At 30.0% G+C, this 27,982-nt stretch overlaps 1 protein-coding gene across 1 annotated transcript; it reads left to right on the top strand.

Annotated features, from left to right (window-relative positions):
- Nucleotides 1-181: 181 nt before the first annotated feature.
- On the top strand, nt 182-27,953 carry LOC128965156 (CAP-Gly domain-containing linker protein 2-like). The gene is made up of 7 exons (XM_054311811.1): nt 182-1,732; nt 1,949-2,322; nt 2,882-3,133; nt 4,125-4,640; nt 5,366-5,788; nt 26,629-27,006; nt 27,538-27,953. Exons 1-7 carry the CDS (start codon nt 201-203, stop codon nt 27,924-27,926), a joined length of 3,864 nt encoding a protein of 1,287 aa, XP_054167786.1. The 5' UTR covers nt 182-200; the 3' UTR covers nt 27,927-27,953.
- Nucleotides 27,954-27,982: the final 29 nt, after the last annotated feature.

Raw genomic sequence — 27,982 nt, forward strand, 5'->3', positions numbered from 1 at the left:
AAAAAAACAGATATATTATTAATTAATGGAAAAAATCGAAATCAACCTAAAATTAATTAATTAATTAATTATTAATTATTATTAATAATAATATAAAACATTATCAGATATTATATAATAATATATCAATAAAAAACATATTAAATACTATTTTAATTTAATATAATAATTGATTGATTGATATAAAAGTAAAAAAAAACATGTCATCAATAAAATCATTTTCATCGACCACTTCACTGAACGATACATCAAAATCGGCGGTAAAGCCGACATCATTGGCCACAAATGGCGGTAAAAATGGCGGATCAAACGGTTCATCAATGGCATCATTGAAACCCGTCGGTACTAATGGCAAACAGACAGCAATTGGCAGCAAAACAAATCTTAGCCGATCGGCGGCCAGCAGTACGGCATCGTTACACTCGTCCCGGTCATCATCAGCAGGCAGTGAATCGGTGGCCACACAGCGTACACAGTCGACCGTACGTACGGCTCCGTCGTCTATACGTCGATCACATTCATCCAATGAAGTCCTGACCGAAAATATCGATGATTTTGCTTGCGGCGATCGGGTATGGGTTAACGGCCAGCGACCCGGTCATATTAGATACCTGGGCGATACCCAGTTTGCACCGGGACAGTGGGCCGGTATTGAATTGGAGGCCGAAGAGGGCAAAAATGACGGCTCAGTTGGTGGTGTCCGGTATTTTGAGTGTCCGGCGAAATACGGTGTGTTTGTACGGCCGCAGCGTCTGACTCGACAGCTGATCGAAGATCCGCCAAAATCATCGGCGAAATCGTCGCCAACTAATGGCGCCGGCGGTAATAGTCCTAACAATGGACAGCAACCGTCGGTTCCCTCAGTGTTTGATAGGCTAAATGCTAGCTCAGGTAGCAGTGGATCGTCGAAAACCAATGGCAACAATACCAGTGGCGGCGGCGGGTCATCAAACAATGGCGCCGGCGGCGGCAGTCCCTATAATATTGGACGATACGACAATCAGCGGCTGGTTGTCGGCGATCGTGTACTGGTCAATGCTACGTCGGGTACGAAATTGGGAACGTTGATGTATTTGGGACCGGCCGATTTTGCACCGGGACGTTGGGCTGGTATTGAACTGGACGAAGCTATCGGTAAAAATGACGGATCAGTAGCCGGGAAACGATATTTTGAATGTCAACCGAAATACGGTTTGTTTGCACCGATGCATAAAATAGCGGCCGCACCGCTATCGGCGCTGAGAGTATCGAAAAAAGCGAAACGACCGGCAACTGGTGGCCTAACCCGACAACGATCGGGCGGTAGTCAAGAGTCGCTAATATCTGTAGCATCGTCTACAGCATCGTCAACCCGACCACCGCGTGTCCGACTGGGGGTCACATCCCTAACATCACCGCATCGATCGCCTACTAAACCATCGGCGGCCGTACAGCTATCGGCAGCGGCCAGTCTAGCCTTGACGGATGTTATCAAAGAAAAAGATGAACACATTTCCCAGTTGCTGAGGGAACGGGATCTCGAAAGAGGTGAAGTAGCCCGAGCTGCTACCCAAGCTGACCATTTGGATGAACGACTGAAATCCCTGCAATCCGATCACCAGAAGCTGGTCCAGGAAGCTGATGATGAAATTGCCGAATTGAAACGTTTGAATGCGGAATATGAGGAAATGCAGCTAAAAATGGGCGCCCAGTTAGATGATGAACGAAAAAAACTAGAAGATCTAGTGTTTAGGTACAGTGTATACTACTACCGGTGCTATCATGATATCATCCATCGATGATCGGATAGTATAGGGATCAGGCATTACTACATACAGTGTGCTGTATAGTATAGTGCCTGAGCTATACTATCCGATCGATGGATGATATGTGATGATAAGCACCGATAGTCTGATTATTAGTAGAAAGGATACTAATTGATGTTTTTTTTTATCTAATGGACGGTTAGGTTAGAGGAGGAGACTATATTACGAACAGAATTGGAGTCATCGACGGCTCAGATGCGCCAGGAGTTGGATAAACTAAAGTCGGAACAGTCGGTCCAGCGATCGGATGGCAGCGGCGAACTCATGAGCAATATTAAGGCCCGGGATGTCGAGGAACAGGTCGAACGATTGGCTGAGAAGCTCAAAGAGCTGGAAGATAGGAAAGAGGCGGAGGTGTTTGCCCTGCAGGAAGAGATGGTCAAAAAAGAGGAAACATGTATGCAATTGGAAGCGTCGATGGAGAAGCGTACCATTGAATTGGCTAACTGTCAGAAACGATTGGCCGAATTTGAACAGGAGTTGGACAGTACCCGACAGCGTACTGATAGGCAAATAGGTATAGAAGGAGAGAGAGGCTCTCTGAGTGGGGAACGGGATGTGAAACAAATTTGATTTCAATAGAGAGAGAGAGAGATCCCTATGATATTCAATGTGATGGTAGGGAATGGGATATCAATAGTAATAATAATAATAATCAAATAGTTTTGTTTTTAGTGGGGAACGGGATTATGATTTTTTTGAAATCAAATTTACTGTATATCTCTATGAACACTATTCAATGGGGGGGGGGGGGGGTTGTAGGAGGTATGGAATGCGATATCAATAATAATATAATAATAATAAATAGTTTTGATTTATATTGGGGAACGGGATCATTTTTTTTAAATAAATAAATATATATATATCTCTGTATGATATTCAATGGGATAGGGAATAGGATATCAATAATAATAATAATAATAACAAAATAGTTTTTATATTTAATTGGGGGGGGGAACGGGATGAGTTTTTTTAAATGATAGGGACTGGGGGTGGGTGGGATGGGATGTATTTATTTGATAACTGTCCTAATTTTAAATCTATTACTTAATATTTATTACATATATATATTATAGATTCAATAGATGAGCTAAATATGCGGATCAAAAAAGAGGAATCCCGTAAACAGGAGCTAACGGATGAAAATAAACAATTGAGGCAACAGTTAGGCGATTGCGAAAAACGGTTGCAAAACCTGGAGGATAAGCTCCGGGATGTACAGCAGGGTAAACAACAATTGGAGTCAGTGTTGGACAATAAGGATCAACAGGAACGTCAACTGGAGGACAGTCTGATGGAAACTAAATATAAATATGAAAAATTTGAAGGTATAGACCATTGAGTGGGAGAGTAGAGAGAGAGAGAGAGAGAGAGAGAGAGAGAGAGAGAGAGAGAGAGAGAGAGAGAGAGAGAGAGAGAGAGAGAGAGAGAGAGAGAGAGAGAGAGAGAGAGAGAGTATAGATACTTATAGTACAGATCTAATTGTGATTTATTTTTTTTGAAATAATTAAAATTTAGTTTTTATAAAATTAATAGTTTTATACAATTATTGTTTTATTAGTTTTTTTGTTGTTGAATGAATTAATTATTTTATAGATTGATTTTTTTTGTGATTGATTTAATATCTGTGATTATTATTATATATATATACTGTATTTATATAGTATTATAAAAATTTTGTGTATAATTTTTAGGATCTCACTTATATATCAATATTATTTATAACTTATTGTTATTATTATTATTATTATTAATTTAAATGTTATATGTATATTTGTTTATTTTAGCATAATTAATTAATTGGTAGATTTATTATTAATTTTTTTTTTGATGTTGTAGAAAATTATATTTTTTAAACTAAAAATTTAACATCAATTTAATATTTAATATTATTTATTCAAAAAAAAAATTATTGTTTTATTATAAAATTAATTTCTAATTATGCATGTAATGTATTTTTTTAAAACAAAAATTATTTTAACTGAATTAGTTTCAAATTTTTTTTTAACTAACAATATTTACTAATAATAATAAAATTTAATAAAAGTAATAAAACTATTAGTTTTTAAACACACTTTATTCAATTTAGATACAATAAAAAAAATAGTAGAAAATCAATATAAATAATTTATTATTATTATTATTATATAAAAACTTATATATATTTAGTTAGATTTTTTAATATTTAATTAACAAAATTTTATTCAACAACAAAAAATAAATAATTTATTTTTTATTAGTAAAACTTTACATAAATATTATATTGAAATTATTAAAAAAAAAATAATTAATTATTTTATTTTATTTTATTATTTAAAGCCGAAGTCCAATCACTTGAGCGGGAACTGACCAAAATCAAGGGCCAATACGATGAAGAGTGTCGGCGACGACAGGACACTGAGGACAAGTGTGCCGTATTGTCGGCAATGAACCGATCGTTGGACTTGAAATGCGAAGAACTGACCCGTACTTCGGGTACAAACTCGGATCTGCTGATGAAAGTCAATACCGAAGTTATGGACAAACAGCGGGAGTTTCAGGACAGGGAACGTAAGTGGAAACAGGAACTGGAGGCCCGTCGGCGGGAAAACGATACAAAAGTCGATGAGCTAAGGGTATTGGCCATTGAATTGGAAGATAAGAAGTCACTGTTGGAGAGGTCGGAGAAGCGTCAACAGGATTTGGAAAGGGAGTTGAAACAGTTGGACAATGAGCTGAAACTGACCCGTAGTGATAGCGATGAAAAACATGGACTGGTCAGCGATCTGAGGCAACAAGTGGCCGATTTGAAGCAACGATTTCAGGCCGAAGCCAAAGATCAGGAGATGCACAAAGGTATGTGTATGTGTATGTGTATGTGTATGTGTATGTGTATGTGTATGTGTATGTGTATGTGTATGTGTATGTGTATGTGTATGTGTATGTGTATGTGTATGTGTATGTGTATGTGTATGTGTATGTGTATGTGTATGTGTATGTGTATGTGTATGTGTATGTGTATGTGTATGTGTATGTGTATGTGTATGTGTATGTGTATGTGTATGTGTATGTGTATGTGTATGTGTATGTGTATGTGTATGTGTATGTGTGTGTATGTGTATGTGTATGTGTATGTGTATATGTGTGTATGTGTATGTGTATGTGTATGTGTGTGTATATATGTGTATATATGTGTAATACAGCTAAATTAATAGTATACCATTTGGACCGGTAGTCAAATAACTCATATATACACATATATACACATTGTGTATATATGTGTATATATGAGTTAGTTGACTACCGGTCCAAATAGTATACTATTAATTTGATCTATCTATAGCTGTTTGTATGTGTTATTATGTTTTTTGTGGTCTACACACACACACACACACACACACACACACACACACACACACATACACACACATTGAAAAAACACCCGATTTCTAACCCACCCTCCCCTATATATATATATATATATCTAACCTCCCCCATAGAAACTATGTCAGCATTATATACACCCATACCTTAACACAATATAACAATTTTTTAATCAATTTATTGTTATAAAACTATAGGTACACTAGAATATCGACTACAGGAAGTGGAAAAGGAGCTAAAACTAAGGGAACAGGAGCTACAATCGGTCAAACAGGAATACCGTGATCTGAAAGATCAGAAATTTGAACTCGAGTTGGAACGGGACCGGTATCGGCGGGACGGGGAACGGCTGGAAAAGTCAACCGTCGATAAACAGTCGATTATCGATACGTTGCGTACGGATTTGGATAAAATGCGCCACGAGTTTGATACGTACCGGTGCTCGTTGGAGAAGCAATTGGAGGAAACTGTACAGACTAGCGATGAGCTCAGGGAGTTGGGCACGGATTTGACTAAACAAAGGGAACAATGCAAAGAGGTTGAGGATGAAAATCAGTCGCTCAAAGATGATAACCGACATCTGAAACAAAAGGTCGAAGAGCTCAGGGATGATATCGAAGGTATGGTTTGTTTGTTTGTTTTTTTTAAGTACCGATAGATATATATATATATAAGTAGTAGATAAAGGTGCTGATTGACCTTTGGACCCTTGACCTTTACATGTACATGGTACTGCGCATAAATGACGTCCATTAATTCAATGGGTCTCACACATAAAACGTTGCAATATTTTTTGCCCCCTATCGCGGGTACTCACATAAATTACGACCCAAAAATTATCGCCCCCTATTTCGGGTACTTACATAAAAAACGTAAAATTTTTCGCCCCCCTTTTAAAATATCTAACGTACCACGTGACCATTTCGATAACCACGTGGTATAACCATCGCGCGATAATTGAATTAAATTTAATTAAATACAACTAAATTAAATTTAATTTAGTTGTATTTAATTTCGTTGAATTTAATTTTGTTGATTTTAATTTAGTTGTATTTAATTTCGTTGAATTTAATTTTGTTGATTTTAATTTAGTTGTATTTAATTTTGTTGAATTTAATTTTATTTAAATTCAGTTTATTAAATTTCAAATAATTTAATAAATAATTTAATATACAATTAGGATTTCATATAAATAAATAATGTAAACATTGGTTTATTTACATTTATACAATGGTTTGTTTACATGTAACCATTGGTTTGTTTACATGTAAACATTGGTTTGTTTACATCTATTCAATGGTTTGTTTACATCTAAACACTTGATTGTTTACATCTATTCAATGGTTTGTTTACATCTAAACACTTGTTTGTTTACATGCAAAAAATAAATAAATTTTACATTTTTTAAAAACTAATAAATTAAATAATCTAAATAAAATGTATAAAATAAATCATTCAATTCAGATAATGATTTAACACCAGTAAAATTAACTTTACCCGTACGGGAGATGTTTGCTTTTTTCTTGTCACCGTAGTTAATGATCAATAATGGAAACCTCTGAGGTTGATAATAGGCCCGAATACCAATAAATGATCCATAGTCCGCCAGATTTATTGATCGGTTAAGTGCAAAAGTAGCCACCATATTAGTTACCGTAACATTGTTTAGTTGGACATCAAAACCGAGCTTTTGAATCATACGCGCAAATCTTCTTATGGCTATTCTACCGTTATCAACTGAATTAGTCCCAATACATATTAATTTTCCCGATTGATATAACATAATTGTTGCCTTTGGTTTTCTTAAGCGCACAATTAAGCGAACAAATTTTTTATTATCATACACACAATTATTCAAACAATTTGTAATTTTTCGTAAATTCAATACTTTATTAAAATTAAACAAATTAGCAGTCATAGATACATTAGTAATTTGTAAATCATTATTTGTTAACATTTTTATTCATAAGAATATTAAGACTACTGCTAAGAGGTAAACTTGTTGGACGTTTGATGGGCATAGGGTGAATACCACATACGTCATTCCCAGTGTTTTCTGTAGACGCAATACCTGTGCTGGTTGAAACCGGAATTTCAGGCCAAGACCACACTTCATCGAAATAGCTTTTAGTTTTAATTCCAGGTGGCGTTGGAAGAAGCGATCGTGTATTTTGCTGATGATTGACAAATTTTGATGTTTTATCCGCGATGTCGTCAATTTGTTTAAGAATATTGTCTTTTTCGTTAAACAGTAGTTCCAGCTCTTTATATCGCAAATTCACCAAATTATTTTTGCTGTAGTTGCGGTGAAAAATTGATACACTATTGTTGTGATTGTCTGTAACAAATTGAAGTGAGCCAAAGGACACATTGACGGTACCAACTTTTTTCTCTTTAAACACAATTTCTCGTATAAGATTAAAAAAGTCGTCGGATTGAATTACCAGCAGATCATCAAACATTTTACCATCTTTTAGGTCGGTTATGATAATATAAAAAAGTGTTGAATTCAAATGTAAAACACATTTTACTGATACTACTCTTTTGAAATTATTAGTAGTACTAAGAGTTAGAAAAAAACCAGAAACTTCTGTGTGAGACATTTTCAATGGTAAAATAAAAGTTAACTACTGTATTTATATACAAAGTAAATAAATGTTGATGTAATTAAAACTTATTTTTATTGGTTATAAATACAATGATATATGCATTTATTATGTTAACTCAATAGTGATTGGTTCTGATTCCAAGTCCATTGACTCTTCAGGTACTATTTCCTGAATAGGTGTAATCGTTGACTCAATAGCTACAAATTTATTCCATATCCAAGGTTTTAATTTAATTATGTGTTTAATATCCATTCTAGTTAGTATCATTGCAGCTATTTTCAGTTGTTTTTGATAAAGTATTGTCAGTTTTAAATATGGGTCTCTAGTGATGTATAGCTCATTATTTTTCTCATTACGATAACCACTATTTCGTTGTTTTAGTTTTCCCACGAGCCATAAATATTGATCTAATTTTAGACAAACACTCAATAATGGTCTATAACTAGGGCTATGCTGAGTTATTTTAATTAATTGTATTACACTATTTTTATTTTTAACAGCAACTAATTTAATGACTTTAGCGTAGCCATCACAACCGGGAATTATTTTAGTGCTCATTATAGTACTATTATACTTGATGAGAGATATACTACATCAACATTAATTAGTCTTATATAGTAGTTAAAAATAAATAACAGTATATAAGTAGCATTATATATAAGACTGTAAAAGTAAAAGTCAAAAGCAATACAAATAACAATCAAAATGTCTACAAGTATTGTTGATACGCCTAAAAGAGTTTTTAACTATGAGCACGTTTACACTCATATTATTACAAATAAAAAATCTAATTTCAAAAAAGTTATTCGATTGAGTAAATCAGAAGACCAAATGCGTGTGGATATACGACTGGCTTTTGCTAATGAAGATGAGAAATTACAATATACGAAACGCGGTGTTAACTTAAATGTGGACGAGTTTCGTCATCTAATTGAAGATATTAAAGCAAAAGGGATTGATGGCAATATTGAAGACATTGGAGATATTGATAGGACTATTAAGTTCAAGAAAGATGATAAAGGTTTTTACAACATTATTGTTGTAAAATGCCTCTTAACATATGCTAGTGTTAGTTTGACGTCATATGAGATCAAAAATATAATTATACTTAATGATGAAATATTTAAAATGTATACTAATAATTAAATAAAGAGATTTAAATTTCATCAATGTTTATTTTATTGAGTTTCACTGTCATAAAAGCAAATGTGTTTTTCAAGTAAGTGTTTAGTTGCTTTAAAATGACTAAAGTGTATGGTCGCGATAGTTTTGATCGTTATGGTGACGACTTGTGTGGACTAATAATAAAACACTTACCTGCAAAAAGTAAAGTTACTTTACTTACTGTTAGTAAACAATGGCAACGAATGATATTTACAAATCAACAAACACTCAGAATTGCTGAGTTTGATGATGAATGGGATGTAGACCACAATAGTATAAGTCTTTGGTCAGATGGTTATCGAGAATCATTACAAAAAGTATCACAAGATTTCAAGCAAATCAAACTATTGGAATTTGATGTGTTTTATCGATTTAATGAGACGTTTTTTAATTCGTTTCGTCATTTGAAGCAAATTAATATTTATACGGCCGTTCAATGCTTAGCAATAGAGAATGTTCGGGGGATACTTCGTCAAAACTTTCCAGAACGGATAAAAGCTATACGTTATATGAACACAATTAATTTCAAGAATATGAATCAGTTTATTGAGTTTATTAATAAATTCGGTTCTAAAGCCATTGAATTACACGTAGGTGGATCAGTTGATAGAAATACTGTATGTAACCATTTGGCGACTCTACCTCAACTAAAAGTTCTCAGTGTGGATCAAAAGTTATGTCAAGGAAATTGGAAGTCAATTATAAATAATCAAAATATCACTAATTTAAGATTGAATTTTGTCGACTTTTACAACGCCATAGAACTGTACAATGTTATGCCTACTACACCAAATAAAATTCAGTTTACATTAAATTCATCACACAATATTGAGATGTATGACGATTATAAGATGGTTCGGTACTCATTGAAAATGCTTTTCATAAAAGGACACTTCTTGTCACCGTTTGATTTTGTCAACTCAGGATTCAAATGTCTTTATGTTAGAAAATTTAAATTATTTATTGCTCACAGAATGCTAGAGCCGTTTTGTATAAATATATTTAAGACAAAAATGATGGATATTTGTGAAACCGTTATACTCAACACAAGTATAAACATATATTTAAATGTTGACAAATATCTAAAGCCGCTAATAATGAAACCAAATATAACCACATACGTTTTAATGGAATACGGGTTTAATCAACGATTATTTGATTTATTGGTACTTAAAGCTGAGACTTACCCCGACAAAACAATTACTGTATCAATGTTTGGACCTCCATTGAATAAATACTGTAAAAATAATTTAATTATATATACTTATACTAAATTAATTAAAGACAATATTGTAATTACATAAATAAATTTATTGAATAAAAAAATTAATGTGATTGATAATAATTATTTAGCCATTTCCATAATAAATTGCATTTATTTGAAGCGCAGCGCAGGAGTTTTCGATCGGGAACAATTCTATTGTGAAAATGACACGGGAGACCACCATAAAATTGTTTAAGTTTTGAATAGTTGGGACATTTGTATTCATTGAGATTAATATACGGTATTTTCCATAAGTCCAATATAATTGCCAATTGTTGGTTTTTTATGGCCAAATATGGTTTATCGTGTGATTTAATTTTATGATACATCATATATATCACTTGATTAGGTTCGAGAGATGAGTTGTGAGTGATATCGGTGTTGTGGGCTCTCAATGAAAAGCCAAACAGATTGTTAGCCAAATATAAATTAGTTATACGGTCTTTAAGGTCCATATCAACAAAGCGAAGGTCTGTGTCACACAGTTCACACTGTTTAAGTGTATGTGATAACACACATACTTCCCGCGGATAAAACACGCCATCAACAGTGAAACCCTGTGCATCCATAACACCGCATATTTGATTAATTTTTTCCATTACTTACTAAAAAATTATGTCTTTCCGTACGAAAATTACTAAAGTTTAAGTAGTTTAGCAATTTTAGCAACTCTTCCAAGTCTTTTATATCATTTAATTGCTTGCCTTCTTCTATAAAGTATTTTTTAATTTCCTTTGAAAAATATGTTGACGGTTCAACCAAATATGGCGCGTGTAGATTTGCGTCACTCAAAACTATCAATAGTTTTTCGTCATATAGTTTCTCCATTTGTTTATAAACCACTCTATACTGACGTATATCTTTATACAAATGTGATAAGCTACAGCTGCCATCTGTATAACATATCTGCCAACTTATCATTAATATCACTACTGAAAGTAAATATTTTACAAAAGTTATCAAAGTTCGCGCCATTGAAATAATTTGATAGAAAAAATACACAATATTTTCCACATGTAGTTGAGTATACACTTTGAAAATTAATAGTGTTATAGAACCAACCACTACTACTGTTGTCTTTTATAAAGTTTATGATTTCTTTGTGTAGTGGGGGTAAGCCAAATGAATCAAAATAAACTACACTGTTATTATATTTATATATTGCAACCCAATGTTCTCCTGGTTGATTAGCTTTATCTGTATTTACAATTAATCCACTGTTATTAGGTATAGTATTAGGTAATTCATCTCTAGGATAGGTGCCATAATACTTGATACAGCTACGAAAATATTTATTTATTTCTAATGTATTCATGAAAAGTCTTTAACAGCAAATCGGTTTTTCTGTATTTCAATTAAACTATCGTATTCACAATATATTAAAGCAGTTATTTGTTCGGCTAAAGGGTAATTAAATTTTAATTCAATTCTAAGTCCACCTCTTTGTAATGGAGATACATAACCACTTTTTGCAACGCCATCTGATAGGTCAGGTATGAAATTAAATGCAAATATTGAAAAACCTTCGGCAAATTCATCTTTTGTAATGTCACAAGTAGTATGGCTCAGCTGATTACTAACTTCAAATAAACTAAAGTATTCTCTAATATATTTATCATTTTGAAAGTCAGGTGTATACGGTTTATGCGGGTACTGTTGACCATTTAAATAACAAGCAATATGCCGTAAACTATAGTGTTTAAAATAAAATGGATTAAGTGTTTGAGAGCCGTTATAAGCATCATTACTAACAAATGATATATACAGCTTCCTAGGTAGAACACCACTCTCAACATTATTCAAACAATAATCAATACTATCCTTTGGTATAGTACATGTTTTTACTTCACGGCGGGTAATAAAATATAGTGCAGGTTTATCTTCTTCAAGCATTTTATTATGTGCTAGTACTACTTGTGAATGAACAATTGACCGATGAATATAAAGTCTAGTATCTATAATGTTAACTTTTGGAACAATAGATTTATCATACATTAAGTAGAAATCGGGAGAGTTTGGATGTATTTTTATATTAATAGTTACACCACCTATTAGTGATTTTAATTGTTGAGATAAATCCAAATGTAATTTTCCATACAATTCAATATGACGGCTAACTGCTAGTTTTTTACCTTTTGGTGATAACCGTTTTTGTCGCTCTAAGTTATGATCATTAAATGGGTAACTATCTTTAACCCACATTGATGTTTGCATATGTGTTGACTTTGATTGAGAAGATGTATTAAGTAATGCATCAAAATAAGCAATATATGGATAATTTATAGATGAACTGGTGATAGTTGTTTGACCTATTTTTACATCTATTTGTTTTATAAATGAGTTTAATAAATAATTAACGGGTGATATTTTTTTCCAATCGTCAGCCGTAATATCGGGTGATTCAGTTTTAGTTAACTCAATTTGCAAACATAGGTACAATTCAGATTTATTTAAATTGATATATTCATTGATTCCAGTAGTTATTTCAAATTCAATGGGTGAATCAGCTTTTATTGTAGTTAGCGGTCTGTGATCTGTTTGTATATCTTTTTCAATCATTAATTGAGTTGGAGGGACACCAAATATATCCAACTCCGGTAAAGTCATTAAAGACGACAATGGATGAATAGTAGTCATTATATTAGTGTTGGTTTTCTTCCTGATTTACGACTACGTTTACGTCTTTTATATACTTTTTTAGTGACTTTGCGTTTAGATTTATTTATTCTGCGCTTGCGTCTCCTTCTTCTAATACCCATACCTCTTTGACGTTTCATTGTACTGAGTTTATCACTTACGTCACTGAGTACTGTATCAGCAGTTTTAAGTAATTGGTTTTTACTGGCGTCACCTAGTGATTTACCTCTTAATACTTCACTACCTATACCTTGAAATGCTTCCCAACCTTGTTTTGCTATATATTTTAGTGCTGGTTGTATGTGTTTAAAAATTTTACCAAATATACCATTACCACCTTGATATCTGTGACCACTATATACTACTATACCGTTACCGGCTTGCGATTTATAATAATCAATGTATGGGTTATCCATCTTTTATACTTTTTTAATATGTAAAGTTAATGTAACTCTACCGAATTTAAATAGTATAGGTCTTCCACTGTCGTCTCTTATATAGATTTTAATTGTGTCAAATTGATTTAGTCTAACGGGTCTGTATTGTGGTGTCTCATAATTTAAGTGCACTGTATCACCAAATTTAGATTTACGTGGTATTTCAACTACACGTAGCAATGGTGCAAATGTGTCACCAACAAGAGATGGATATACAATATCTGTGTATAAGTATAATAAATGATATCCACCAGATATTTCTACTGGATGATGAGCTTTCACTTCATCATTTGTATATACATTATTAACTGTATAATCATTAATTGCATTTTCAGTATTATAATAATTATAGTAATTATTTCTATTTTTAAGTCCTAACAAACATTCAATCTCATCACCCAAGTTAACAAATACTCTAACAGAGTCTTCAAGTTTCCCACATATTAATGTTACGTAATTATTTAATTCATTATATATCAGTTTTGGAGGTACAATTCCTTTAAATTTAGCAAATATACTATTTATTTCACTAATTAAATTTGATGGTCGTTCATAAAAACCGGCTTTAATTGTATAAATATTGGAGTCATTATTGTAGATATTACCCATCTCATCATATAGAGATACTTTATAGTCATTTAAAATATTATACCATGATTTTGTATATGATATTTCTGTTATACCAACTAACCAATCAGTATATTTTGGTATACTTGTCAATAAATCATTTTGGGGATCAAATTTCATTACAGCTCCTAATTTAGTTCGGAAATCGCTTAATGTATTGTCACCGGTACTAACATTAGAACTCAAAGTAATATATGAACTCATTTTATTCACAAATTATAGTATAATTTAATTTTGTACAATTCCACTTGGATTGATGAATTTTATTATTATATAAAAAAATAATTAAAACTAAAACAATAATTAATAAAGTTATTAAAATAGATATTATTTTACAAATCGTTATTTGTGACATCTTTTATAACTTTATTGCAAATACGTAATCTTGGATTAGGTAATATATATCCCAATGCGCTGGTCAATATGATTGTCCACAAATTTTTATTGCCGAAATCAAATGATAGATTAACTAAACTAACGACAATTACTAATGTTATTAAAAATACTTGTATTGAAAATAATATTAAGTCTGATGGACAAACTTTTTTGTTACGAAACATTTTCAATATTATCTGTCCAACTATTATAGCTTTCCGGATAGTTTAACCACTTTACAAAGTATTCAGTTTTTCCACGGCGTTTACGTTTTTTAATAACTTTTTCAATTCTGTACAGATTATCAGTAATTTGTTGCAATTCCTGGGGATAAAAGCGCTGCTCAAGTATATTTCCCTGTTCATCTCTTAGCTTAAAAACATACTGTTTATCACCTTTTATAGTATTTTCAACAGTAAATATTTGGTCTGTCCAACTAGGGTAATATCCTTTATCAAATGCTTTCATGTCATATACTCGTCTTACTTTATCACCAGTATTTATTTTGTTTGGGGTTAATTTAGTTTTAGAGAACAGGTTGTTATACACAAGTTTTTCATTAGTAGTAGAGACATCTATTGGGCGCATTTTAATTGATCGATGATATGATGAATTATATGTGTCAACAAAATCCTTAATGACGTCAATATATTTACGTGTACCTTTGGCAGTAAAATACTTAAACATACGTGTTTTAAGTGTACGGTTAAAACGCTCAACAATAGCACATTTAATTCGATGATCATTAGATGTGAAGTAGTTAATGTTTAGCTCTTTCAGTAATTTTTGTAAATCGCTATTAATAAACTCTTTACCTTTATCTGTTCTTAAAGCTAAAGGTTTTTGTTTTTTAAAAATATTTGTAAAAACACTAGTTATTGTTTTTGCATTTTTATTTTTTAGCGGTATTGCATAAGCATATTTACTAAAACAATCAATAACAGTTAATAAATATGTATAGTGTTTATTAGTACCGCTAAATTCTTTCATATCAACCAAATCAGCCTCCCATTGCTGATTAATATGTTTAACTACTATACGATTACGTTTAAAGTTTTTGATCACTGGCTTATGAAGTGTATATGTTAATTGTTTAGATAACCAATTTTTTACATCTTTTAGAGTTATACTACTATCTATTTTATTAGCAGCTATAAATAATTTATTAATTGAACTAAATGATGCATTATGCTTAGTATTATAATAAATTTTTGATAGTATTTGATCGATCATAACTTATACCAATTATCTACAGATTTATTTGGTATAACTTTTTTTAAATGTTTAGTAGGTTTGAGTTTACTAATAAATTTATTTTTAATAGATTTTTTGTTTTTTGATAATGTAGGGTTCACTTTAGATATTGTATTTTTTACTATTGATTTAACAGATGTTTTATAAGACTTTTTTAATAAAATTTTTTGTACAATATCTTCAATTATTTTTAAAAAATTTTCACTTATATTATTTTCTGTTTTAGGGGGTATAGTTTCTATTACTTTATTAAGTTTAGTTTCAGTAATAGGATCACTATCTGATAATAATTGAATTTTTCGAAATGACATTATGTAATTAAATCAATAATTGACGTGACTATTGGTATTAACCACAACCAACCGCCGCTTTGCACAACCAACTTTTTTGACACTGATATTTTATTAGGTTTATTAAATTTATTAAACAATTTTTTATGTTTAAGTATTTTAGATGCATTAATTTTATCCAATACTATATTACCTTTTATAATATTTACGACTATTTCTTTAAGTGCTAAATAAAAATTACGGTCGCGGGACATATATTTTAATATAGATTTTTGTGCTTTAGGTGACTGTAATTTAGCAATAAATTTCAAGTCATGACAATACTTTTTTAAATTTTCAGACATTATTTAGGTACATAAGCAATAGGAGCCAATATATTATCTACAGGTATTATATTTGTCTGTATTCTATATTTTTCTGGAGTGTCTTGTTTTAAGTCAACTCTTATATAACCATATTGTATAGATGTTGCATCATTATAAGCATCAATTAAAAATTTAGATTTATTTGGATATATTTGTGAAGCCAATGATATTATTTGTCGCTTATCTCTGGGATTTTTCAAAAGTATCAAATAATGACAATTTATGCTAATTGTTCTCATTTGCGACCCCTGGTGGAAAATATTTTGTGCAATAAAAACAACACTTATATTTAAATGGTGGCTCCCTTTAGTGAATAAATTTGCTAATGTAATGTTATTGCCTAACTCTGTCATAAGATCATCAACTATAATAATATGAGGTCCATACTCTTTGACGTCATCTTCGGAAGGTAGCCCTTCTATATATTTTACGTCACAATTATTTATAGGTTTTTCATACAAGTTTTGCCACTGACCGTAAGCCCACATGACTTTTAACACTGTAGGTGTAGTTTCAAAATATAATGTTTTCCTGTAATGTTCTAGTAAATTGCGTATTAGTACAGTTTTCCCGCTACTTGTAGGACCTGCCGTCATACAAGTAAATGGATGTTTGAAACATAAATGTTTTGCTTGAATTTTTACTGTATTCATAATTACCTAATTTAAAAATTATAATTAAGTAATATTTAGCTTATATATTATTTATATTAAAAAATTACAATATACTAATAATATACATGTAGCTCTCTAACAACAAGCATTACAATAATAAAAAATGTAGATGTATTTTGTTTACTGGGCAGTCAATGTCAATGTCAATAACAGGTTTCAATATATAAGCTGCACTTGAACTTGAACTACACATTTGTTTTTGTGCTCTTGTAGTGTTCACATCAACTATTATTAATATTACTTTTTGATAATAATTGTTTGAGTTTTAATTGACTGTTATTGTAATTATGTCGAAACGATCAGCATCTGATGTCAATACAAGTAATAAGCGCCGTATGGGTGAATGTAAGCAGATAATTTTATAATTATATAATAATTAACTAATTATTTTTTATTTAGTGTTTCAGTTGTTAAGTCAACACGTAGACGACATACCAGATGGTATGTCATGGGGTCAGGCATTAGACTCATTAAGTACAATGCCTGTAGGTGCTAAAGTTAACGAGTGGCTAAAAAGTGCGAAACAAGACACAAATGATGGTATTGATGTTCAAAACAATAACAATGAAAATGGCGGAAATGATGATTTTGGCGCTCAAAACAATAACAAAGAAAATGGCGGAAATGATGATTTTGTCGCTCAAAACAATAACAAAGAAAATGGCGGAAATGAAAGCTTTGATAGCAATAACGGTGTTGACCCTCGATTAGATGACAGCAATGGTACTTACATGAATAATGTTTCACAACATTCAGATGCTGAACCGGATCCCAGAGGTAATTAAATATTAAATAATAATTATAAATTTTTAATAATTATATATATCAGTCAATACACAATATGGCGGTGAACACCCTCATGATGATAATGAACCAATGATTTCCGGAGCTCCTGACCCTCGAAATGAAAATGAAGAAGATCTGATGTCTAATGATGAACCGCAAGGGCAATTAGTATATTCATTTAACCGTCAACCTCAAATCCAATCTTATGACAAATTCAAGCGCAAACAGTACACTCAGCGAATTAAATTTAACCACAATTTAAGAGATTTGAATGGATTTAACGATATTGAAGAAGAGTTTTCGGAAGCCATTGCTGATGTTTGTTTACCGATATTTCAAAAACATTCTGGTGAAGATTTCTTTACATTAATTATGTCAAATGAAGACCTCAACAAACCAATATTTATCGGTAATTTAAATAATTATAATAAAATTGATATTAATTAAAACATTAATTTTAAGGTAACCGGAAAATTGAAAACTTTGATCGACACGAACCGCTGAGTTTGATCAGCAAAATTGCTCAATCGAATCAAACATTTTATATGAGTAATTTTGATATTACTTTATATGTAACGGAAACGCTTAAGGGAAGTGGACGCAAAACTAAATCTCCAGAGACAACAGTCCAAAAAAGCATTAGAAAGCGCTCTGTGGTCTCAATTAACAATAGTGGTATGTATTTTTATTATATAATAATTACTTTATTAAATTTTTATTAATACCAATATAGATAATAGCTGCGGATATAGAGCTATTTATGTGGGTATTCAATGGTTTGCAATGGGTTTTAATACTTCAAGACTTCATAACAATCAAGAGTGGAAAAGATTAATTGGTCAAAGTTATGGAGATTTACCACAGCGTAATGGAGCTCAAGATCTTGTGGCAAAAATAAATCGTCAATTCAACGCTAATTTAGACTACAACCAACCGCTTAAAGCTAATAACTTTCCTGTTATTCAGCAGTATTTAAATAATATCGGTCCTTATAAACTTATGATTATTGATGCCTCTGATGATGAAAACATTATTTATCAGTCTGAAGATATAATCACCGACAATGAGATATGGCTTGAGTATATTATACTCAATAAAGTTGGTCATTACAATTTTATTAAAAACATTAATGCATACAGAAATGACACAAAAGTTTGCAATCAATGTCATACAAGACATCATGTAATTGATCACAAATGTACAAATTGTACATTATGTGGATCAAATGTTAAATGTGATAAAGTAGCAATAGATCAGTTAATCGAGTGCGATGTATGTAAAAAAACATTCAATGGAAATATTTGTTATGATAAACATATAAACAACAATATATGTCTTGAGAGAAAACAATGTCAACTCTGCGATGTTTGGTATAAAGTGGACAAAATCAATAAACATCAATGCAACTATCTCAAGTGTCGCAATTGTGGTGTCAAATACAATTCATGGACTCAACACAATTGTATGATTAATCCTTTAAATCATGATAAACTTAAGAAAGAAGACGACAAAATTAAATTTATAGTTTGTTATGATATCGAATCAAGTCTTGTGGTAACGGATAACATAAGTAAACACCAACCAATGTTACTAATTTCAGGTAATTTTTAATAAATAAATATATAAAATACTTTTATTAATTTCATTATTTATTATCAGAATGTGTTTGCGATAACTGTTGGGATGTAAATTCACGTCAAAAATCAACAAATAATTGCAATACATGTGGTTTAGGTCAACAAGTTTTTCAGAACAAAAGTTGCGTTAAGTCGTTTTTTGATTATCTAATATCCTTATCACAAACAGCTGACTCACACAACAATGCAAAAGTTTATGTTTTCGCACACAATGCTAAAGGCTATGATAGTCATTTTTTATTGCAAGAATTAATTAACTCTAATTACAAGAAAAAACAACCCGAACTTATTATGACTGGAATGAAAATATTGAAAATGGTTTACTACAATATTGAGTTTATTGACTCTTTGTGTTTGTTTCAACAACCATTAGCATCGCTACCGAAATCATTTGGATTTGAAAGCGTTGTCACAAAAGGATATTTTCCTCATTTATTTAATACTGAACCCACTGAAGAATTTATACCAACACAATACATAGGTAGAATACCTGATATTAAGTATTTTGGTATTGATCACATGTCACCATCAAATGCTGATTCATGTCAAAAATGGCACGAAGAGTACATACAATCAGGTCAACAATGGGACTTTAAACATGAAATAGTTAAATATTGTCAAAATGACGTCAAAATATTAACTATGGCTTTAATGGAGTTCCGCAAATTATTTAAAGATATCACCGGATTAGATCCAATTACTCGAAAGTTTACTTTAGCTGGTGTTGGATTGGAATACTTTAGAACACAAGTATTACAAGAAAATATAATTGGAGTGACGCCACTTGAAGGATACAGTAATCGCCGAAATAAATCAATATCCGGAAATGTATGGCTAGATTTAAAAGAATATGAAATCAATAAAAAAATTGCTCGAGAAGTGAAATTAGGTAATGAATTTGCTGATGGTTTCTGTCACGAAACCAACACTGTGTATGAATATTGGGGGTGTTATTGGCATGGGTGTCATGTTTGCTTTAACGGAGAAATTAGAAACGCTTCTCGCGGTGTAGGACGTAAATCATATGATGAAGTCTATGACGAGACAATAAAAAAGGTAATTAATTAGTTATATAATTATTATTTTGAAATTAATTTGTATTTATTTATTTAAGCTCTCATATTATCAGCGATGTGGCTATAATGTTGTCCAAATATGGGGACATCAGTTCAAAGATTTACTCGAAAGTCTACCACAAAATATATCAGACTTTGTCAATAATAGACAATTAGTTTACAAGTCTTTGAAAAAATACAAGCCAATAAACATTAGAGAAGCGTTTTTTGGTGGCCGGACTAACAATTTATACTTTAATTATAAATGTAATAATCAAAATGAAAAAATAATGTATTTAGACGTCACTAGTCTTTACCCGTATGTCTTATCGAAACGGTTATTTCCTATTGGACACCCGTCAGTTTTAACCGATTTTATTAATACTTCAATTGATAATTATTTTGGATTTATTAAGTGCCGCGTAATTCCGCCAAAACAGTTATATATTCCAATACTTCCCGTAAGATATAATGGAAAACTTTATTTTCCATTATGTAAGACTTGTTTAGAATCGAAATCAGATGATTATTGTGTACATTCAGATTGTGAACGGATGTTAGTTGGCACGTGGTTTAGTGAAGAGCTTAAATGTGCATTAAACTTTGGTTACAAAATTAACTTAATTATTGAAGTATTAAATTACGAAGAAAAATCAAGTGAAATTTTTTCTCCATATATTAAAACTTTTTTAAAAATTAAAACTGAGGCATCGGGATGGCCAGACAATTGCGTAACTGAAGAGCAAAAAAATACTTTTGTCAGCGAATTTAAAGAAATAGAAGGTAAATGTTGTTTATTTATTTGATATATTTAATTAATAAATATATTTTAATATAGACGTTGAATTAGATGTCAATAATATGGTTAAAAACTCTGGTTTGCGCACAATATCTAAGTTAATGCTCAATAGTTTATGGGGAAAATTGGCCCAATTATCTAATCAGGGTCAAGTTAAAATATGTTCAAATTATAATGACTATTATAGTTTGCTAACTGATGCAAAGTATAAAATAACAGGTATTATATTATAATTAGTTATTATTTAATATATTAATAATTATATTATTTGATAAATAGGTGAAGTACATCCCAATAGTGAAAAACTTATAGTTAACTATAAGTTAGTTGACGACATCTTATCAAAGCCTGGTAACACATCAGTGGCATTGGCTGCCATGGTAACTGCTTACGCTAGACTACATCTGTATAGTATACTACATTCAATTGAATCAGAAGCTGACGGACGTGTATTATATTTTGACACCGACTCTGTTATCTTCAAACACAACGCGTCACAAAACTGGAGTGTACCAACAGTTGGTAATTTTTTGGGTCAACTTACAGATGAAATAGAAAAAGACTTTGGAAGTGAAGCGTACATCAAGGAGTTTGTATCGTGCGGTCCAAAAAACTATGGTTACAAAGTCGTGTTACCAAATGGTAATGAAATAAACAAATTGAAAGTTAAAGGTTTAGCAATAACAGAAAAAGCTAAACATATTGTTAATTATTATACAGTAGTAGATATTGCTGATAAATACAGTAGAGGTATTTATGATAGTCGTCAAGTACCACAACAACAATTTAGATGCGATAAATTTCATAACATTAACACAGCAGTATTTAATAAAAAATATCAAGCAGTATCCGATAAACGTATAATAGTACAATCACATGATGTATACCAAACTATTCCTTATGGCTATTGTTTATAAATAAAATTATCAAATTAATTAAAATTTCTTTATTTATATTATAAAATACTTTATACATTTTTATAACCAATGAATTTTTTTATAGTTAATTAACGTTTTTATTTACATTTTTGAATACAATAACAAACTATTTTTATGGTTTGTTTACATTTTTGGATACAATAACAAACTATTTTTAAGGTTTGTTTACATTTTTGGATACAATAACAAACTATTTTTAGGGTTTGTTTACATTTTTGGATACAATAATAAACTATATTTATGGTTTGTTTACATTTTTGGATACAATAATAAACTATTTTTATGGTTTGTTTACATTTTTGGATACAATAACAAACTATATTTATGGTTTGTTTACATTTTTGAATACAATAATAAACTATTTTTATGGTTTGTTTACATTTTTGGATACAATAACAAACTATATTTATGGTTTGTTTACATTTTTGGATACAATAATAAACTATTTTTATGGTTTGTTTACATTTTTGGATACAATAACAACTATTTTTAAGGTTTGTTTACATTTTTGAATACAATAACAAACTATTTTTAAGGTTTGTTTACATTTTTGAATACAATAACAAACTATTTTTAAGGTTTGTTTACATTTTTGAATACAATAACAAACTATTTTTAAGGTTTGTTTACATTTTTGAATACAATAACAAACTATTTTTATGGTTTGTTTACATTTTTGAATACAATAACAAACTATTTATATGTTTTGTTTACAAGTAGTTATACAGTAGGGTAGTTTGTTTACGAGTAGTTATAAAGTAGGGTAGTTTGTTTACGATTTTGAATACAATAACAAACTATTTTTATGGTTTGTTTACATTTTTTAATACAAAAGCAAACTATTTTTATGGTTTGTTTACATTTTTGTAAACAAATATAAACTATTTATATGTTTTGTTTACAAGTAGTTATACAGTAGGGTAGTTTGTTTACGAGTAGTTATAAAGTAGGGTAGTTTGTTTACATTTTTGAATACAATAACAAACTATTTTTAAGGTTTGTTTACATTTTTGAATACAATAACAAACTATTTTTATGGTTTGTTTACATTTTTGAATACAATAACAAACTATTTATATGTTTTGTTTACAAGTAGTTATACAGTAGGGTAGTTTGTTTACGAGTAGTTATAAAGTAGGGTAGTTTGTTTACGTTTTTTAATACAATAACAAACTATTTTTATGGTTTGTTTACATTTTTTAATACAAAAGCAAACTATTTTTATGGATTGTTTACATTTTTGAATACAATAACAAACTATTTTTAAGGTTTGTTTACGTTTTTGAATACAATAACAAACTATATTTATGGTTTGTTTACATTTTTGAATACAATAACAAACTATTTTTAAGGTTTTTTTACATTTTTGGATACAATAACAAACTATTTTTAAGGTTTGTTTACATTTTTGGATACAATAACAAACTATTTTTATGGTTTGTTTACATTTTTGAATACAATAACAAACTATTTTTATGGTTTGTTTACATTTTTGGATACAATAAGAAACTATTTTTATGGTTTGTTTACATTTTTGGATACAATAACAAACTATTTTTATGGTTTGTTTACATTTTTGTAAACAAATATAAACTATTTATTTATTATTATTTAAAAAGTAGATTATTTATAATGAAGTTATTACTATTTATAATAATTTTAAGTAAAATATATGTTATTTAGATGTAGTAATTGTGTTTAATAATCTAAAAAATAAAGTAATTTACTATTAGTACTGTATAAGTCAAGTAATTTAATAGTAAAATTAATTAAGTATAAGTAATTTTTAATAAAAATATAATCAATATAATAGCATTAATAATAAATATTTAAAAATATACTTATTTTATAATTATTTATAGTAATTATTAGTTAGATTTAAACTATGTAGTTGAAGTAATAGTATTAATTAATTAATAATTAATAAAATATAATCATTCTATTATCATTAGTAGTTCTTAAAGTATAATAATAATTAACATAACAGTAATTGCATATCAGTAATTAGTTAATATAAGTCAAATATTAGAAATATTTAATAAATTAACAATGTACTAATAATTTTTATTAAAATATAAGGATTATCTTAATATTATTGATTTTTTAAAATAAATATAGAAAATTTATTAGTATTTAAAAGATTAATATAAATAAAATATAAGATAACTTAAAAATGTATTAGTAACTTTAATTAAATAGAGACTATATTAGTAATTATTATTGAAATGTAAACATTATCTTAATATTTTTAGTAGTATATTGAAAAATATAGAGACTGTAGTAGTAATATTTAATAAAAATTTATTAAAATATAAGTATTGCAATGGAATAATTAATATTTATTAAATAAATGTAAAATATTAGTATTAAATGATTATAATTATAATATAATAAGAATAAGAATTGTAAGTTATCTTTAATAAAATATAAACATTATTATAATAAAATTAATAAATATTAGTCTAAAATAAGTTTTAGTAAAATACATTTGGTATTATTAATAGTAATTCTTTTATATATAAAAAATGAATTATAAGCAATTTAGTACGAATCTAAATTATTATTAATAAAATATACACACAATAGTAGAATTTATAATAATTTTAAGTAAATATATAAAATGTATCAAAAATTTATAACTTTATTACTTTATTGTAAGCAATGTATTATAAGTAAAAGTAATTAAAAGTTTAGTAGTTTTTATAATAGTATTTGTTGCTAATGAAATATGGTATATATAGTAATAGTAATAGTAGTAGTAATTATTAATGAAATAAAAGAAATGTAGTAGTAGTTTTATTATTAATGAAATAAGCTATTTAGTAGTAGTAGTAGTAGAAGTAGTTGTAATTATTAATCAATTATGCAATAGAAGTATTATTAGTACTATATTAAATTTAAAATTAGAAAGTGATGACCGTGATGGTCATTAGGATGTCGTCATCATTAATTCCAATGTCACATTATTTATGTGAGTACCTTATCAAAGTGACGTCATTCTCATATGACTTGAATGACCTTGACGACCTTGGGGGCGTGGCTTAGAGGTCAAGTTCAAGGTCAATCAGCACCTTTATCTACTACTTATATATTAGGAGATTAAAGGCATGACTTTCCCCTCACGTATAAAACAATCAGTTATTTTGAAAAACAAAATTATTTTAATTTTGCTTTTTATTTATTTATTGATATTTTTGTTGTTGTGTTTAAAAGTTTTTTTTTGGATTTTTTGTTTTGAATTTTTTTTTTTATTTTGCAATTTTTATTTTGCAATTTTTATTTAATTTAATTTTAATTAATTAATTAATTTTTGTGTTTTTCTATATATATACTGTAGTTGTATAAACAAAAATTTATAAAAAAAATCGTCACTTAATTGCTATTAAAACTATTAATTTATTTAAATTAATTAATTATTAACTATTGTATGGCTTTGTTATGGTGTTTGACTATCATATATACCGTATGTTTCTCTCTCTCTTTTTGATTTTCCCGACCCATACCGTATGTCATCAAAAAAAATCATATCTCTCATTGAAATCATCCAAAAAAAAACTCATACAAACATCAGTCATATGGTGTACTTATTTTTTATGCAGAAAAGCCATGTCATTATCATAATAATAAAAGTGCTAATAATAATAATAAGCTACCGTTCCCTACATATCACTGTTCCGAGTTATCTACTAATATCACCGACAATACTACTAATACTACTACTACTGTAGCTACCGGTGCTTCCCTATCATTGATGACGGTAGCATCGGGTGCACAACACTTAGATACTATTACTACTACTACTACTAATACTTCCACCACTGATACTACTACTAATCCATTGCTAATACCCGGGCTTTACCTTATAATTGCTATAATTATATATCATTTTCTACTATCTATACTATCATATATCATATCATTTATTTTCTAATTAATTATATTTTTGTTATTTTATATTTATTTGCTATTTTTTTGCATACATTTTATTTTTATCAATGAATTAATTTTTTGATTGTTAATATCTATTTAAAAATTTAAAAATATAATTAATTAAGTGTTTAGTGATAATGATAGACAATAAGGGAACATAATTAAATAGTTAATTAATTATAATAATTATAATAATAATAGTTATATATAATAATAATAATAATAATAATTTTTGGAAAATTTACGTTCAAATATAATTTTATTTAATTAAGTAATTATGATTATTATTTTGCACTATTATTTTATTTATTTTTTCTAATTATATTTTTTATTATTTAATTTTTTTTTTCAAATATATATATTATTTTGCGGACATGTCTTCCTCCCATCAATTGATATATCAAACCCATACCCTTATAAAAATCATATCTACCGACACACACATACACTTACTTATGATGATTACTACCATTACTACTACTATACATATCATTGGCCACATGACCTAACCTACCGATGCATTTGATGGATGGATTGATTGATGGATTGATATACATATTGACTACACACATACACACCCACCCAACCAACCAACCAACCAACCAACCAACCAAAACAGCACTGGATAAGCGGCACCGGGAGGTTTTGGCCGAATTTGAATACGAATGCGAACGACTACAACAAAAATCGGATACCAGTCAGCGATTAGCCGACGAAAGGGACCGGCAGTTAAGGGAACTGGAGACCCATCAGTCGCTGGCTATTGAAACATTTCAACGACAGGCCCAGCTAGAGAAGCGCCAATTGGAGGCTACGCTGAATGATCTGGAGATTAAGGTCAGGGAATCGATTCAGGCTAACAATCAGCGCCGGGATGTCGAAGCCCAAGGTGTCGACTCGTATGAACAGCAGATTGAGTTTTTGAATTCAGTTATAGTTGATATGCAGAAAAAAAACGATGAACTCAAACATCGGGTACAGGTGCTCGAAGAAATAGGTAGGTGCCCTATACTAATATACCAGTAATAGTTACCAGTAGTTATGTTTTATAAGTCATATAATTACTATATATACCCAGTATAATGATTACTATTATTATTAATACCACCCACCCACCCCTCCCTCCCTCCCCCTCGTCCACCATATAAACAATAACGATACTTATAGTTTGGGGGTGAGGTGGAGGGATTGGGAAGAGCCGTGGTATTTAATTAAAATAAAAATAATATTACCCACCCCTCCCCTCGTCCACCATATAAACAAAAACAATACTTGTATATTGTTTTTTAGGTATTGTTGGGGAGGGGGTAGTGGAGGGATGGGAGGGGCCAGGTATTTAATTATCTAATTAAAACAAAAATAATAATTAATTAAATAATTATAAAATAAATAAATAATTAACTTAACAAAACAAAAATTAATTAATAAATCTGTTAGACTATTAGTAGATATTATACATAATTAATTAAATAATAATTAATATTTAAATTTTTTTGTTGATGTCTCCCCCCCCCCCCCCCCCCGATAGGTTTGGATGATTTTGAATCAAGTTTTAACTCCCGTGTTAGCGGTGGTGGCCATCATAATCATCATAATAATCATCATCATAATGGTTATACTAATGGCCACATTCGGGCCCCGCGTATGTTTTGCGACATTTGCGAAATATTTGACGCCCACGAAACCGAAGACTGTCCACAACAGTCGATGTTATCTACGGCCATGTCGTTGGCCACTACTACGGCTGGGACGGCCACCACAACAACTACGGGAACGACATCATCGGCATCATTACGGGAGACAACTAGCGGCCATACCTACTATCGGGCCCAACGTACCGAACATCGGCCCTATTGTCTACAGTGTGAACGATTTGGACACAATACTGAACACTGTCCCGATGCCGAAACATTTTGAGAGGGGGGACAGTTAGCTTTTTAGTGAGGGGGAGTGTTTGGGGTGGTAGATATCGC

Source organism: Oppia nitens, unplaced genomic scaffold (assembly GCF_028296485.1).
Source record: "Oppia nitens isolate AA-2021 unplaced genomic scaffold, nextdenovo-longstitch-racon4-pilon3 scaffold16_pilon_pilon_pilon, whole genome shotgun sequence".
In the NCBI taxonomy this organism is placed as follows: Eukaryota; Metazoa; Arthropoda; class Arachnida; order Sarcoptiformes; family Oppiidae; genus Oppia; species Oppia nitens.

Bases quoted from the DNA above. Each gene is read 5' to 3' on its own strand.
- LOC128965156 (XM_054311811.1), top strand. From the start codon at position 201: ATGTCATCAATAAAATCATTTTCATCGACCACTTCACTGAACGATACA. The intron at 2,323-2,881 runs GTATAGAAGGAG...TATATATTATAG, and splicing joins GCGTACTGATAGGCAAATAG to ATTCAATAGATGAGCTAAAT. The intron at 5,789-26,628 runs GTATGGTTTGTT...CAACCAAAACAG, and splicing joins GCTCAGGGATGATATCGAAG to CACTGGATAAGCGGCACCGG.